Source organism: Meyerozyma guilliermondii, genomic scaffold, assembly GCF_000149425.1.
Source record: "Meyerozyma guilliermondii ATCC 6260 scaffold_2 genomic scaffold, whole genome shotgun sequence".
In the NCBI taxonomy this organism is placed as follows: domain Eukaryota; kingdom Fungi; phylum Ascomycota; class Pichiomycetes; order Serinales; family Debaryomycetaceae; genus Meyerozyma; species Meyerozyma guilliermondii.
Window position 1 is genome coordinate 1,045,081 of NW_001809799.1, and position 15,645 is coordinate 1,060,725.

General features: G+C 41.5%; 10 protein-coding genes across 10 annotated transcripts; 4 read left to right on the forward strand and 6 right to left on the reverse strand. All coding sequences in view use genetic code 12, as the record gives it.

Annotated features, from left to right (window-relative positions):
- Positions 1-220: 220 nt before the first annotated feature.
- On the forward strand, positions 221-1,030 carry PGUG_01783 (transcription factor TFIIE subunit; the record flags this gene model as incomplete). Its single annotated transcript, XM_001486062.1, has 1 exon — positions 221-1,030. The coding sequence occupies one exon, from the start codon at positions 221-223 to the stop codon at positions 1,028-1,030; it is 810 nt and encodes a 269-aa protein (XP_001486112.2).
- A 360-nt stretch (positions 1,031-1,390) lies between these two features.
- On the forward strand, positions 1,391-1,660 carry NTF2 (Ran GTPase-binding protein; the record flags this gene model as incomplete). Its single annotated transcript, XM_001486063.1, has 1 exon — positions 1,391-1,660. One exon carries the CDS (start codon positions 1,391-1,393, stop codon positions 1,658-1,660), a length of 270 nt encoding a protein of 89 aa, XP_001486113.1.
- Positions 1,661-1,788: 128 nt separating this feature from the next.
- On the forward strand, positions 1,789-3,291 carry PGUG_01785 (uncharacterized protein; the record flags this gene model as incomplete). Its single annotated transcript, XM_001486064.1, has 1 exon — positions 1,789-3,291. The coding sequence occupies one exon, from the start codon at positions 1,789-1,791 to the stop codon at positions 3,289-3,291; it is 1,503 nt and encodes a 500-aa protein (XP_001486114.2).
- Positions 3,292-3,371: 80 nt separating this feature from the next.
- On the reverse strand, positions 3,372-3,839 carry PGUG_01786 (U2-type spliceosomal complex subunit; the record flags this gene model as incomplete). The annotated part of the gene is made up of 1 exon (XM_001486065.1): positions 3,372-3,839. The coding sequence occupies one exon, from the start codon at positions 3,837-3,839 to the stop codon at positions 3,372-3,374; it is 468 nt and encodes a 155-aa protein (XP_001486115.2).
- A 72-nt stretch (positions 3,840-3,911) lies between these two features.
- MNN23 (Mnn23p) lies at positions 3,912-5,630 on the forward strand (the record flags this gene model as incomplete). The annotated part of the gene is made up of 1 exon (XM_001486066.1): positions 3,912-5,630. The coding sequence occupies one exon, from the start codon at positions 3,912-3,914 to the stop codon at positions 5,628-5,630; it is 1,719 nt and encodes a 572-aa protein (XP_001486116.2).
- A 2,661-nt stretch (positions 5,631-8,291) lies between these two features.
- ARA1 (D-arabinose 1-dehydrogenase (NAD(P)(+))) lies at positions 8,292-9,278 on the reverse strand (the record flags this gene model as incomplete). The annotated part of the gene is made up of 1 exon (XM_001486067.1): positions 8,292-9,278. The coding sequence occupies one exon, from the start codon at positions 9,276-9,278 to the stop codon at positions 8,292-8,294; it is 987 nt and encodes a 328-aa protein (XP_001486117.2).
- Positions 9,279-10,201: 923 nt separating this feature from the next.
- Positions 10,202-11,143, reverse strand: MAF1 (RNA polymerase III-inhibiting protein; the record flags this gene model as incomplete). The annotated part of the gene is made up of 1 exon (XM_001486068.1): positions 10,202-11,143. One exon carries the CDS (start codon positions 11,141-11,143, stop codon positions 10,202-10,204), a length of 942 nt encoding a protein of 313 aa, XP_001486118.2.
- A 389-nt stretch (positions 11,144-11,532) lies between these two features.
- Positions 11,533-13,047, reverse strand: RAD57 (putative DNA-dependent ATPase; the record flags this gene model as incomplete). The annotated part of the gene is made up of 1 exon (XM_001486069.1): positions 11,533-13,047. One exon carries the CDS (start codon positions 13,045-13,047, stop codon positions 11,533-11,535), a length of 1,515 nt encoding a protein of 504 aa, XP_001486119.2.
- A 70-nt stretch (positions 13,048-13,117) lies between these two features.
- On the reverse strand, positions 13,118-13,924 carry PGUG_01791 (uncharacterized protein; the record flags this gene model as incomplete). The annotated part of the gene is made up of 1 exon (XM_001486070.1): positions 13,118-13,924. The coding sequence occupies one exon, from the start codon at positions 13,922-13,924 to the stop codon at positions 13,118-13,120; it is 807 nt and encodes a 268-aa protein (XP_001486120.2).
- Positions 13,925-14,768: 844 nt separating this feature from the next.
- IPP1 (inorganic diphosphatase) lies at positions 14,769-15,632 on the reverse strand (the record flags this gene model as incomplete). Its single annotated transcript, XM_001486071.1, has 1 exon — positions 14,769-15,632. One exon carries the CDS (start codon positions 15,630-15,632, stop codon positions 14,769-14,771), a length of 864 nt encoding a protein of 287 aa, XP_001486121.2.
- Between the last annotated feature and the right edge of the window lie 13 nt (positions 15,633-15,645).

Below are 15,645 nucleotides of genomic sequence, written 5' to 3' on the forward strand. Positions count from 1 at the left end.
GCGACCTCCAACAGCGATGGTTTTAAAGCTGGGTAATATTAATATGACGCAGTGTGAACGTAGCATGAATTCAGGCTCTGAATGTTAATGCCTATTTGCATCCATGGACGTTCACCAGCGATTGTAAAGAAGAAATTTCCCATCTCACCTCTCAATAGTCTGCGTGCGGGTAACACTTTTTGGTGCCTTTGAGGAAATTTGTAGCGTCATCTGCTGTAGCATGTCTGAGTTATCGGCACAGCTTTCAGCTTTCAAAAACAAGATCAGAAGCGGGCCTTCTGTTCCTGTTGCTAGAAGGACTGTGCCTCAGAAACCAGCACCGGCTGACAACTCAAATTCCGTAAAGAGGGTCGCTGATCCTTATGATGAAGCGGCAAAGAGGCAACGGACTACGGGACCTGCAGGTTCAAGATGGTCTACACAACTACATCTTGCAGTAGAATACATCAAGGAACAGAATGCGCCTGTGCCCGTACCTAAACTTCAAAGCTACTTGTCATTTGACATTACACCGACTCTTCTACCTCTCCTTAAAGAAGTCAATCGAATTAAATATAATCCAAACAACAATACCTTGGAATACACTTCGCTTCATAATATAAACACTCCAGAGGCACTTCTTGAATTCTTAAGGACCCAGCCAACTTTTAAGGGTACTCCGGTGAAAGATTTGAAAGATGGATGGCCCGGATACCTACAGGCTATTTTGGACCTCGAGGAAGAGGGGAAAGTCATAGTCTTACGCACGAAAAAAGAAAATATGCCACGGCTCGTCTGGGCAAATTTGGGTGGAATCATAGGGGCCATAGACGAAGACTTTAAAGAACGTTGGGGAAAGATCAAGTTACCTCATCCGGATGATATGTATCAGTCCTTGATCGATCAAAGTATCAAGCCTACTGGTGCCGATCCTCTGCTGCTCAACAAGAAACCACAGCAGCAAGAGAAGAAAAAGAAAAAGACTAGAAAGGGTAAGATTACTAACACCCATATGAAGGGCAAGTTAAAGGATTACTCTCAAATGGTTTAGACTGCATTTATAGAATACATTGCGCGTAAATTTGAGTACACCACACTCTCGCCTCTGCGAGCACGATATTAGATTCACGAAGGAACGAATACTACACGATGTCTGGTATGTACTTTGATAAATCAATGGCATTTCATGTCCCGTTGTAGACGTGCTTCTTTTCCTAGATGAATCGTTTATGAACAGAGCATTATTTACCATTATGAATACGCCTAAATGAATGGTGATTCTTGAAAGGAACAAAAATCATTGCTAACAACAGTGGACTTTAACACCGTTGCAACTGAATTCTGTAACTTTTACTACCAACAGTTCGATTCTGACAGAACTCAATTGGGAAACTTGTACAGGGAACAATCTATGTTGACGTTCGAGACCTCGCAATTACAAGGAGCGAAGGATATCGTTGAAAAGTTGGTTTCTTTACCTTTCCAAAAAGTGGCGCACAGAATTTCAACATTGGATGCCCAACCAGCTTCCCCAAGCGGTGACATTTTGGTTATGGTCACTGGTGAGTTATTGATTGATGAAGAGCAAAATGCTCAGAGATACTCCCAAGTATTCCATTTGATCCCAGATGGCAACTCATACTACGTTTTCAATGATATCTTCAGATTAAATTATTCTTGAGCTAAACGTTGAGCTGCATTTTTCCTTTCACGTATAGATAATGGGTTTCGTCCCAGTCATGGTATTTTAGTAATTATGCAGGAATAAATATCGTCTATCTGCTTTGACGTGGGAAAGTCTTTCCAGCAATGAATACTCAAACGCCCGAAATTCCCCAACGACCAAACAAACAATCAACTGAAACTGCTGATGCAGAGCTGACTCCATTGGTTATCTTCGAGGATTCCAACTCGATCCAGGAAGATGAACAAAGTAAATCCCTCCCCGTGTTGTCAGCTGCAGAACTTCCGACTATTCCACCCAGACCCTCTATTTCCAAACGACCTTCGAAGACCAAATCGCAAACAAGCCTGCCACTGATGGAGAGACTACCATCAATTCCAAAACGGCCGACCTCCAAGAAGCATCCGTCACAATCCATAGACGAGACGAGTATGAACGAGCCAGAGCTAAATAAGACCGTTGATCTTAATTCACATAATTCTGGCTTCGATTTACCACTCTTTGTGAACAGTGACTTAAAACCTTCCGATGAACTACTCATTTCAGAGCTAAATGATTCGGACGGAGAGGATATCAACAAGACTCCATCTAATAGCCGTACTAAGGTGAGTCTCAAAGATGATCTGGATAATTTTGGTAGTGGTGCAAGTGACACCGATTCTCTGGTTTTCAATGACGATGCGGAGACAATGCTTCAAGAAGTCGAGGATTCTGGTACGTCAACGCAGGTTTTGGAGAGTACGATCAAAGAGCAGCCCTCTTCTCTGACCTCTGGGGTAATGAATAATGACGAGGATGAACAGGAACCAGCCATAGTACGAGATACCAATCCCGGACTAACGAGTACCAGCGGAGCAAAGAGCTCGGTCATTCTGGAGACTAAGGTAGATCCTGTGTTGAGTGATCTCGACCATCAAATCAATAAAAAGGAAGAAGAAAAAGAAGACGAAGAAGAAGAAGGAGAAGTGAAGTTACAAACTAAAGGCAGCAAGTCCGAGCAGAGCATGCTTAAAGAAGAGTCAGGGCATATAACGCACGTAAAACCTACGATACCAAAGCGGCCATCTAGACCCCTGAGTGAAGGACAGGCGGATGAACCGAATAAGTCAGGTCACAAACCCTTGCGTGATGAAACGAAGAAACCCCCACCAAGGCCCAAGCCTCTCTCATCAAAAATAGCTGCTTTTCAGACTATGTTCGAGAGCGGAGACCTGTCACTCCTGGGCACGAAGGCAATCCCACCTCGCCCTGTAAGGAAATCTGTGGTGACAGATCCCAACCACTCCGAAGAACCAGTTGACTCTAATCAAAATCGAGCAAAGCTATCTGAGAAGCATAAAGCTTTCGCTCAAAATTTGAAAGGAATGGTTGGCCACGGTATCCCATTACCAGGATTAGCTACGCCTCTGGCTCTTGCTGCTGCATCAAAAGAGAAGAATGAAGATAACAGCGATCCACCTACGAAAGAGTTGGAACCATTGGCACGTCCTGGAAAGGGAGCCAGAAATAGAATATCAAAAAGCAGAAAACTACCTGCTAATTTGAAATCCGCTGCGCTTGTCGAACCAGACGAAAGTAACACACTCTCCATTCTGAATCCCTGGGTGATTGATTTAGCCCTGCATTGAGCCAAGAAGTTGGATACCATCACTCTACTGTTGTTGCAAATCTTATCTATATTTTCCATTGATTTCAATATTTTACATATTCACCGTCTCTTGATTCTACCTTCGGTATGGCGAGGAACATAATTAGTAGATGCAATGTCCCTCGGTTCTGGTACCTCCTCTCGTTCAGTGCTGGACGTAACTTCGACTTCGCAGCTTCGCTGAGGAATGGAATATTGCTCACTGAGCAATACTCGGTAGGAGTCGACCTGCTCGTCGATTTCCTTTTCATTAAGACCCGCATCCTCCAATTCTATTCGCCGCTCAGCGCACTTAACTTCGACCGCCCGTTTATTCTTATGGTCCTTAAGAGATTCCTTGGCCATCTGTTGACGGTATTTGCTGACATTGGTGGTTTCCTGTTCATGATTCTTTTTTCCATGTGCTCTAGAATGGCGGTCAGAATTTCTGTTTTTGACGGTTGAGTCCAGTGTAGAGAGGTTCTTTTCGACTCGTCCAGAGGTGGAAGAACCCTTGGCGCTCAGAAGTCCTATGCCGTTGTACAGCATATCAAGGTCATCAAGTCGCGTTAATAAATATGCGTTCGCGAATCTTTTCGCATATTAGGTTTCACTCAATAAATGGTTCTCCGATCAGGGAGATTTAAGCTTCGGGTCTTAGCCACGGCGGGCATAATAGCTCTAGTGATATTAACATTTCACAACATTGAAACCTTATCGCTGTATTCTCTGTCACAGTATGATTCTCTTAGGGCTGGGTGGAAAGACTACATGAGAATTGCCGATTCAATCGAGTCGCCTTTATCCACTGAAGACTTACGACTGAGGCACCTTTACTGGTCAAATGTGTTCCAGATATTCTCTCAAAACCAACCCAACATTACTGGATACGACAATGGGGAGATAGTCCGGTATATCGATAAATCACAACAAAAAGGTGGCCCTAACAGCAAAGACACGTTATTATCTAAAGCCTTTGTGTCAGATGAAGTTATCGAAGAATTCAGAGGTAAGCATATGAGCTTGATCAAGGCTCTACCCCATAAGTCTTTTTCCAAGACGTATAAGAAAAACTCCAGAGGAATAGTAATGGTAGGCGGTGGAAGGTTTTCATGGCTATCATATCTCTCCATTCGTACCCTCAGAAACACGGGACTGAGCCTACCAGTTGAGGTCATGATACCAAAGTTCGAAGATTTTGAGAAGGAGATTGAATTTTGCTCCATAATTTTACCTAAAGTGAACGCTCGATGCTTGATCATGCCTCAGATTCTTGGCCTATCAGTCATGAGGGACTGGTCTTCGAAGTTATCTTCATATCAACTAAAAGCCTTAGCTTTAATGACTTCTCTGTTCCAGCACGTTTTGCTATTGGATTCAGATAATGTCGTGATCCTGGATCCAGATACGGTATTTGAAAGTGACTTATACAAGAAAAACGGAATGATTACTTGGCCCGACTATTGGGAAAGAACGATATCCCCAGTATACTACAAAATATCAGGTATTAAGGTAGATGAGAGGCGCCGCGTGCGATATAATCGATTACCGCTTCGGGTTGATCCAGGTGCCAACATTGGTGCAGATGAGGTTGAATCCGTGCCGTACCATGATCTTGATGGAGCTGTTCCTAATTTATCCACCGAGTCGGGACAAATGTTCGTAGATAAGGGCCTGCACGGCAAGACACTTCTCCTTTCCCTTTACTATAATGTTTTTGGTCCCAACCTTTACTATAAGTTGTTTTCGTTGGGTGAACAAGGTGAAGGCGACAAAGATACTTTTGTATCGGCTGCCACTGCGGTAGGAGAATCATACTATCAAGTGAAATCATTCATAAAGACGCTTGGTTATTTTGACTCGAACAACAAGTTCCAGGGGGTTGCCATGGGCCAGAAGAATCCAATATTAGATGCTGCATTATTTGATAAGTATTTCTCTATGAAGACTCCTTTGCCGAAAGAATTACCCAAACAAATTGAGCATATTGAGAAGCTAATCAAGTCCGATTTTGATGCTCACAATGAGATTCCGGTGATGTTCTTGCATTGTAATTACCCAAAGTGGGATCCCACAGATTTGCAAGAACGCGAAGAGATTTATGACAGCAAAGAAAACAAACTTAAATATCGACTTTACAATGACTACAAGTACGAGAAAGTCGTGTATTTGAATGGCATGAAGAGTATCACCGAAAAGGATTTTGAATTTGATCAGTGGCTGCTCGTTCAGCAGATTTTGTGCACTGAAAAGCTCTCTTTCACGCATTTTCAAGATAAGGATATTGGATTGATTTGCAGATTCATCGGCAATCAAGTCAACTGGCTACGTAAAACATAGAACTTTTTCAACAAATATTCGGAATGGGTATATAATACAAATGAAGCCTATGAAATAATACACAGCTATTAATTGAACCCTAGAGCGTATGGTTCTTCATCGAGTATTCTGTGATATAGATTCGAACGACATACTCGATGTACTAGAAATGTAAACTACAGAGGGTACAAAATCGAGCGGTAATTGTACTCCTATATGTTACTACCGAGCAGTCGCTTTCATAAGCTCTGGTGGTTAACGCTCAACATTAAACCATACACTTCGGAGCCATAATAGCGAAAGCTTGCTCATAAAACTAGGTCATTTGCACCGCGGTAAGTACATCTGCAGAGCATGTAGCAAACTTCCCGAAGAGTGGTCGAGTAAATTTCGTCCGGGTCTTGAAAAAGGGAAATAATTGCATGAGTACACAGCTGGAGTCTAAGTCATCAATAGCAAATCACAGATAAGGGCGATCTCGGCGAAGATCTCGCGAGGATTATCAGATTTCAGACCAAATAGAAGAACTTTTTACCTCAAACCAAGGCTACGACATACCACATAGAGAAAAAATGATACGCAACTTTGCTTTAAGTTGTAATACTCCGATACTTTAGTAATAGACCAAACTCGTTACCAGCATTAGAAACATGATGAAAATAATCGTTGAACGTCTGTGAAATATATCCATTGAGATTTCCCCTCATAAAGTTGAATATCAAGTCTGGCACAATACATTATCTCTAGCATCAACCATTTCAAACCAAGCCACCAGTAATTATATAGAGAACTGCAATCCATAGACAATAGATCAACTTTGTATGATGCATATGGATTTCGTTCCCCTAGCATGAAACTAGTAGCGTTTATAATACAAATGCTCTGAGTTTAATGGTACGTCTTAGAAATTTCATTCATCCTCGCTATATAACCTCAAGATGACTTCTGTAATATTACACTCTCCATGGAATGTTAAGTTTCTCAAAAGCTATAGAAGTAATCTATAAAACAAGTTCGTATATAGGGCTTTTATATTACACGCTATATTAAACGCTACACGAACGATTCCCAGAGTGACTTTCCATAATAAGTCTCGTTCCTAGCTGGTAGTATACTACTACCAACTTCAGTCACATAGCTTTCCAGACGGGATCAAAGTCACAAAACTTGAAAATTATGAGTAACACTGTTCTCCAGAGTGAGTCTTAGTTCCTGGCAAAGTAGATCGGTACTACCTAATCGAGATCGTATGTTACACTAATAAAAACCCAAGAACATGTATTTGAATCGATTAACATAATCGTAGCACTAAGTTAACGCATGTAAAATTGTTTCTTCTTTACTCCAGTGTGAGCACATAACTTGTTATAAAACTTTTAACTAAACCAGTTATGTATAACACAGAAAAGTATATATAATAGTTCATACATACTTCTAATTCCTCGCGGGAGGATATAAGCTCATTGATGGTGGGAGTAGTCATATATATGGATAATATTATAAGGTCCTCGCTACGTCGAATGATATTTTTATCATTATATGAGACGTGTGAACTATCGTGCAATCTGCTACCGCGTATGTACATATATTCTGTCCTTGCGTCATCCCAACGGTAGAAGGTCATAAGGGGTTCATCTTTAGGCATTGATTTGGTTTACATTCATCGCAATATTTTACCACTTCTGTTGCAAGTTCTAAAGAAACAATTGGTTACTGCTGACGAAATATGACTGAAAGTGTTCAACAAGCTTCTTTCCATACCTATTGAGACCCAGCAGAGAGTTATCAAAATAATATGGAGAAAATTGAAAATGAATAGTATTCGGCCTCATTAGTATGATATGTACAATTCATAACATTACACGGTTGTGGTCATGAACAATGTCCCAGCTTAGCTACTCTTGAAAACTTCAATTTATCATACCGTATCATCGAACATACGATTTACCTCTGATCGTATATTTTTTTTAGTTGACCTAAGGCACAACCTTCTAGCAACGTTGACCATAATTGAATACAGTGCCCTTGAAACACACTCTAATAAAGCACCCCCTAATCATTTTGAGTGATCAAAATGCGAGGCTGATGTTTTGGGTTCGAAGTTTTGCTATCAAGCTACTTGAAAAGCTTAGTATGATTGGGGAGGTTTTCTCGTAAGCGTGCAATTCTCTCGGAATGAATGCGACGACTATACTCTCAACTTCAAGGCCATTTGTCTGAACAGAAAGGTCTATTCATGCTCAACCTCGCATTCAAGTCTTAGCTCTATAAATTCTGCATTTGCCATCTTCTGGTATGCTTCGAGTTGCTTCTTTATATGTATTTGAAAGGCTGACTATCACCTACGTGGCATCCAATTCATGATCTAAAACGGGGATACTATTTGCAACCTGCTAGAGAAAAGGGCGGATTTATAGCAATACTTTGTTGTCTACGAATTTGTATCCCGGAATTAATATATACAATGCTAGTAATTATCAAGCTCTGTAAGTATCGTCGATTTGGTGGCAATGCTGTGTATTGAGTATCGTCATTAACATGATCTCTCGTTCTGTGTTTTGAAGAGCTCATGTGAAGTTACTTCAAAAACAAGGTTGTGCAGTTTGCTGTGAATAAGCATGTGGGAACATATAACGATGTAACAATTATACTTCAAAAGTGTATTCGCTATACATACTTAGTTCAATCTTCGATCTTGCTGAGAGTGTCACCCTTCCACCACTTGAATCCGATTCCGTAACCCCATGGATCGTTAACATACCTAACAGGGTGGCCCTCCCCAATTTTATAAAGGGCGCTTAATTCCTCCTTATTCAATTTTGGCAATCTGACCATATTCTTAATCCTATCGTAATTGGACGATCTGGGAATAGCAATCCTACCCTCGCATATGTGATATGCATTGACGATTTCATTGACTGTAACTCCATATTTGTCGGCCAACTCTTTAACGTATGGAATCTTCAAAACAGGAGCACCAGTGCCTCCAACAGGACTATAAGCCTCGATAAGAATTTTGTGTTCAGCGCAGAAATCAACCAAATCCTGTTGAGGCAATTGAGGGTGATACTCAATTTGATTAACAACAGGCACGAAATGCTTAACCTTGGGAAGAAGTTGCTTAAGTTTGGTAATTGAGTAATTTGACACGCCAACTGATCTCACCTTATTCGTATTCGCTTTAATGTCTTCAATGGCATTGTATACGTCGATGAACTTGGTCCCTGTAACGGGGTCGTCATCGTATTTCACATTTTCATCATCGGCCATAGGTTTCGAAGGAGTTCCGTCAGGTCCACCCTTCAGACAAATGGGCCAATGCTGCAAAAATAAGTCAACGTAATCAATTCCTAAATCGGAAAGGGACGTATCTAACGACTTCTCAGGACTATGCCAAAATGAATGCCAAACTTTAGTTGTGATGAAGAGGTCCTCTCTCTTAACAACACCTTCATCAAACAATTCCTTGAGAGCTTCACCGATATACTTCTCCGTACCATAATACCACGCAGTGTCAATCAAACGAAAGCCAGCTTTCACAGCGGTAATAATAATATCCTTGACTTGACTTGGATCATCAGGGGGTACAGTTCCAATACCGAGAGCTGGAATTTTTGATCCGTCATTCAAGTCAAACGTAATTTCCGTTGCGAATTTGTTCTGCGCCATTATCGGTTGATTGAAAAATGTGTCTTGACTACTTTATATACTCCGAAAGATGCTCCGGTATACTATAGTCCGTTGCTTGCTTTACCCCGCTTGCTTGCTTTCGTTTTGTATGATTGAATTTGACTCAATGGGTTCTAAATAGTTGTCAATTAGGTTAAATCATACAACTCCCGATGAGCTATACTTCCACTTCTAATAGTCTTTAATTCCGTATGAAATCTCTACTTTCTAGTCGTTCAACATCCACGTTCAGTAGCTTAGTCATCCACAGTTTAGTTAAGAGAGAACTTGGTGGGAAGAGAGTCAAGAATATCTTGATGTAGGCAACCTCTCTTTTGGGTGTGGTTCGTGTTAGAACGGTTTCCGACGACTTACTGAGCCATTTGGTATGGTTCTTGCTACTGCAGGTTTCTTACAATAAGGTGAAACATCCTCTCGACAGTGAATTGCAACCGATTAAGTAAGCTTACTCTGGGAAGCTGGATAACGTAGTCCCGATAGCAATATAGACGCTGTTAGTATTTCCTGTGTTCAATACATGATAAGCATCGCTACCCTTATTACCAATAGATTATAACCATATCACCTGAAGAATAAGGTGTCAACTATTTGGAATCAACAATTAGTAGGACACCTACGCCGAAACGAATACGAAACAACGATAAAGATAAAAGATGAGCTTTTGACTGCCCGGCACGAGACACTTCGATGTATTATCCTTTTCAACTTATTTTTTTGTGAAACCAAAATGTCCGGTCAGGATAGATTCTCACATATACTCCATACATAGTTTTATCCCTTTCTACGCAAACCTCTATTGTAATTGAACTGCTAGTTCGAGTGCGGCAGCAAATGATTATATGAGAACAAAGACTTTCTTGGTACAATCTTTGCATTCTCCCTGTATAAGCTTTTCTAACTTCCTAAAGTTCAATATCTCCAATGACGTCGTCATTATCTGACTCGATCATGTCATCGTTTGCATATTCATTCATGTATAGATCTTCATCTTCATCTTCGTCAATTTCGTCATCTTTGATCCCATTAGAATTATCATAATCAGGTCCTTCTTTTTGTCCGTTGTTTCCGCTATTTTCTGATTTTATTTTCGAATAATGAATCTTATTTATAGCTTTCAAGTATATGAAAGCGACTCTCTTTTTCTTTTTGTTGTAAATGAACCAGTAATAGGACCACATAGTTTGAAAAGGGTATGATAAGTCCTCAAGTATGGCTTGATCAGAAGGTTGGAACTCGTAGATTTGACAATTTTCATAATTGTAGGATTGAGACTCATTGCCCACTTGCGCTCCACTTTTGGGAACTGACTGGCTCAAACTATTATTTCTCGAACTATCCTTGCCGTTGTGACTGCCGGGAATGGCTACCAGCGTCGTTCGAGGGGAGATGAAATCCATGTATACATTGATTGTGTCCCATATCCAATTTAGCAATTCTTCTTTCTTTCCGAGTGAGATCATTAAATTGTTGAACTTGTGAACGAGGTCTTCTGCTGAATTAATTTTGTGGAAGTTCTCTGTGGTCGGTTGTAAGTCTGAGAAGTCATGATCAGGGTAGGTGCTGTTGAGTATGGCAATCAAGTATGCAAAGGTCTTTCTTGTGTGAGCGTTTTTTAGTGGCCCAAAAGGTGACTCGTCAAAAATGGCTGAATCCATTGGCTCAAGTCCTGCTGATATACCAGTCGCTTGGTTACCGCTTAAGGTCGTCAAGGACCGAAGGGATTGATTGTCAAAACTAGTCAGACTGGAACTACCTCGATGAGCCATTGCAGAAGTGTCGAATTGTGGCGGTGAACCACTACTTCCGAATAAACTGACTATCGAATTATGTCGGTCTCGTTCCATTGACTGAGACAATTGATTGTCCTCCACCAACTGGTCCAAATGTTTATCGATAGTCTTAAAAAGCTTTCTGTCGGAGCCAATTGGCTTTGTCGTGAATAAGTCACACCCTCCATTTATCACCAAGTTGTTATCTTGACTGTGGAAGTTGAGCTCTTGGTTAACTAGTTCAATATCAACCTCATCTATAAACTGTGTTAGACATGAAGAGCATTAGGCTAGGGAAATACCATTCGATTATTGGTGATTATTTATGGTAATTCCTGGTATTCGGTTATTGGCCATTAGTACTTACCTTCATGATCAAAGAATTCTTATAAGTTTAGTTCTGGGGTGGTGCTTCGTTGATTGTAGGCTATCTGTGACCGACACGACCGGGTAATTTGAGCAGCTTATCTGCGAACTTCGTGGAGTCCTGCCAGATCCAATTCAATCTCTATTTTCTCCCGCTCGTCGTTGGCGTTTGCTGTGGAGAAACAATCGTTCGATACTATTTTGGCAAATCTTTCGACCATCCAACTCTTGTTAGATGAACCCAGCAGAGTTTTTGCGCTTTCAAGGAACATATAATCATCACGTGTATCCTTCATATCAGTTCCCGCAACGTGTATCTCACCTCTATTAACACTTTCGCTGCTATCCATTTCACTAGTGATGACCTTTGCCTCCTTATACGACTTCATTAATAGTATCCGAACTTGAATGCTTTTAATCCACTGATAACCCAATGCAGGTACTTGCCGCTTGGTCCTGACCTGCGGCTCGGTATGTCTGGTTGTAATAGGTTTCTGAACATGAGGTGATGAAAATAGTCCACCATCAACTTTCTGCCTCTTATTACTAGAATACCCATGTTTGGTGACGCTATAGTCGGTGGTCTGATCACTTGGCACTTCATCAACCTGATAATTGAGAACCACATTGTTGTCCCACCCCGCAAGAATTCCTACTTGGTGGTCCAAATCTAAGCAGCTTTTGTCGGCCGTAAAGTCCATTTGTGGGATAAAGTCTGGTTGATCGCTCACTTGATTTGCAATTACAATCGCAATTGAGTACTTTTGAGCAACTTGTAACAAATGATGGTGTAACAATGAGATATAGGTAGCACGCAATAAAGAAGTCTTATAACGAGGGCTGAATCTGAAAAATCGACCTAGCTGGTTGTCGTGTTTCCTTTTTAAATCTGCGCCGTAGCCTAGTTCAGATAGTTTCGCTTCTTGTTCTCGTATTCGAGTTTCGAGATAAGATGTGATTGATATATGGTCATCTCGGCGTAAATGATGAGATATACTATCGATTACCACTAGGTGAACATTCTTTTCAAGGTCTAGAAGTGCTGGGAGTTGTGTGTAAAGAATATGATCTTGGTGTTCAAGATCGGAACAATAAACACTCATAATGTTTTCCATAATATGCGGTGCTGCATTCCTCCCAGCCATTTCTTCAAGCCTACTTGTTGCAATCACCGACTCGGTAGATATATAGACGCTTTTCGAACTTTCATGAAGTTTCACGCTGTTAATCGACATTTGTAATAGCAATTGGGACTTCCCTGTCCCACTTGCCCCGAATATTTCTGTGATGTCTCCAACCTTGGCGCCCCCATTCAATCGCTGATCCAATGATTCTATACCAGTGCTTACATGCAGTGTTGTGGTTTCAGGCTCAAGAACAGGGGTCTCAATGATACCTCTCGTTGTTTCCGATTTCAAGCGATTCGTGAACTCAGAGACTTCGTTCGGGGATCTTCCAATTTTTCTAGCTAGGCGTGAAATTCCATCGTCCAATAGCGAGGCCGTTAACAAGTCTACAGTCGTGATACCATACCTTTCAAGAGTGGTTACTAGTACGGTGAAGTCGTCTTCCAAACTCGTCTCCAGCAGGATTCCCTGCTTTAATATATCCATGTTATCACATCGCACGAGATCAAGTGCGCGTTAAGTTATCAATGCGAATACAAACAAATTTATTAATGACTTAAAAGTTCTCTTGAGCTTTGCTAAGCATGAAGTCCTTTGCCTTAAGCATCCTTACCAAGAAATTTGGAACTCCGCAACCAAATAAAATTCCGATTCCTCCCTCGCGAGAAATAGGCACGAATTGAGTTGTTTTGATTGGCTTCATTGGCTTCCTCCGATCCTGCGACTTATCAAATAAGTAGTCCAAAGTTTTCAGAAGAGTGCCCCACTGTACATAGTTAAAAGTTACAAGGTCACTTGCAGTTCCAGATACGATATCTCCCCCAGCAACAACCTCGGGAAAGTCCTTGAGCTGAAGATAATCGTTAGTGAGAACAAAACCAGACTCATCAAGAACATCAGCTGGCAAAAAATCCGAATTGGGCTGCAATCCGTTCGCCTCAATCACAACATCGTACTCTTCTGATGTTCCGTCTTCAAATGTAAGAACTTTACCTTCTTTTACATGTGGCCTCACTGAGTTAGCCACTTTCACTCCCAATTTTTGCAATTTTAGTTCAGCCTGTTTAGATCTGTGATCACCTAAGTAAGAAAGCGGCCCCTTTGAGCCCGTGTACAACGTAATCGTCTTTGTTTTGCCGTATTCATAGCCAATCTCACCAGCTGTTTCCACACCAGTAGGTCCTCCCCCGATGACTGCAATTTTAGTAGCCGCTTTAAGCTCTTTGTTAACCTTCTCAATACTTTCGATTGTCAAAGAATAGTCACCAAGAAGCTTGAATGTGGGAGTTGCATATCTCGTACCACTGGCTATCACCAAAACGTCATACGTCAATAATTGAGTCTGTCCATTTGGAGTTAACATCAATAGAACGGTCTTTCAAATTTAAAGACTCGACCGATCCGTGAATAAATTTGACATGACTGTTCTTATTGTTTTTCTTGAGCGTTTCCTCGACCTTAGCAACGGCTTTGTCTAATTTAGAGGGTTCCAAAAGCAATCTTGGTGCTGCAACGGTATAGAAAGCATGTGTCGATTTGGACACGACAGTAACACTAATCTCGCTATCGCCCTTCGCTAAAATGTGCTTTGCAGCTTTGAGGCCCGCAAAAGAACCTCCAATAATGACGACTTCTTTGACCATTTTCGATTAATGTCAAGAGCTCAGGGAAATGGTCTTTATTTATACGCAAGCCTTTTCACTCTTAGCAGCCTCCAAGCAGTGAACTTGGACTATTACTAAACTTTTAGTAATTTTAAGGCTCACGTGGTATTGTTCAAAAAATTATTTATCCAACGCCACACTGAAACAATCTTAATTTCTTCGACGTAGTTGCTAGACTGTAGCTCTATATACTGCAATCATACGTTGTCAGTGGGATTCATTAAGCAAGTTTCGCTTTAGTTGGCCGTTTTTTGTTTTCCTGCACAATGCTCAGAACTGCTTGCTCCATGCGAATTTGCAGCCGTCCTTCGCCTAAATGAAGCTTTGCTTGCTTAAAGTCGTATTACGAGGTTATAATAACACTCAAGTTCGGCTCATTCTCAGAGCTATCTAAAATTCACAGGCTTGGTGCCATTTTAATTCGTTCGCCGCAGTCTTCCATGTCAACCTTTTCATACACATAGTGGTGATAATGAAGATAAGCCGCACAAGTAATGCAAGCCAGTACTTGAATAGCTACACGTTTATTGCTTATTCAGCTAACTAGTGTGCACCGGCAATAAAAAACCACTTGTCAATCGACTTATCGATGGGTGCTGGTGGCAATGGAGAGGCGGCAGGAATCTCAGAGGCCACTGCGGGTGAGTAGGAAGCACTGTTCAGGATTGTGGTGTTCTCCAAAGAGATGCCCTTGGAATCAGCAGCTTCGCCCTTGATCAACTTATCCCAAGCCTCAGCGCACTCGGAGATGATCTCTTCGGCGTATTTTTTGTTCTTACATTCACCGGAAAAGGCGAATTGGTTTTCTGGCTTACCATCTGGGATCTTGTAGATTCTGAACCACTCGTTGGTGGCGCGCAACAAACCGGGCAAGTGGGTCTCCACGTCCTCAATGTCGTTCAACTTGCTGGCCAATGGGTCATTGACGTCAATGACAATGATTTTCCAATCGGTCTCACCCTCATCCAAGAGAGCCATGACACCCAAAACTTTCACCTGCTTCACTTCACCTACAGTGGCAACAGCCTCACCAATTTCACAAACGTCCAAAGGATCGTTGTCACCCTTGGCCTTGGTCTCTGGGTGGGTCACGTTAGGGTCTTCCCAAGTCTGGGGGAATGCACCGTAGTTGTGAATGTAGCCATGGTGAGGGAAACAGTTACGAACGAATCTCAATTTACCCTTTTTGGTGTCTTGAATAATTGGGTTGAGCTTCTGTTCTTTTGAAATCTCCAACTTGGCATTGGTCCATCTTGGTACCTCAACGATCATGTTCAAGATGGTTTTCTCTTCGTTGGCGTACAATGGAATGTCATGGAAAGGAGACACAGGTTGGCCATTCTTCTCAATGTAAACCTTGTAATCGAAGGTGTTAGCGGCACCAATTTGGCGGGGAGCGTAAGACATAGCAACTAATTGA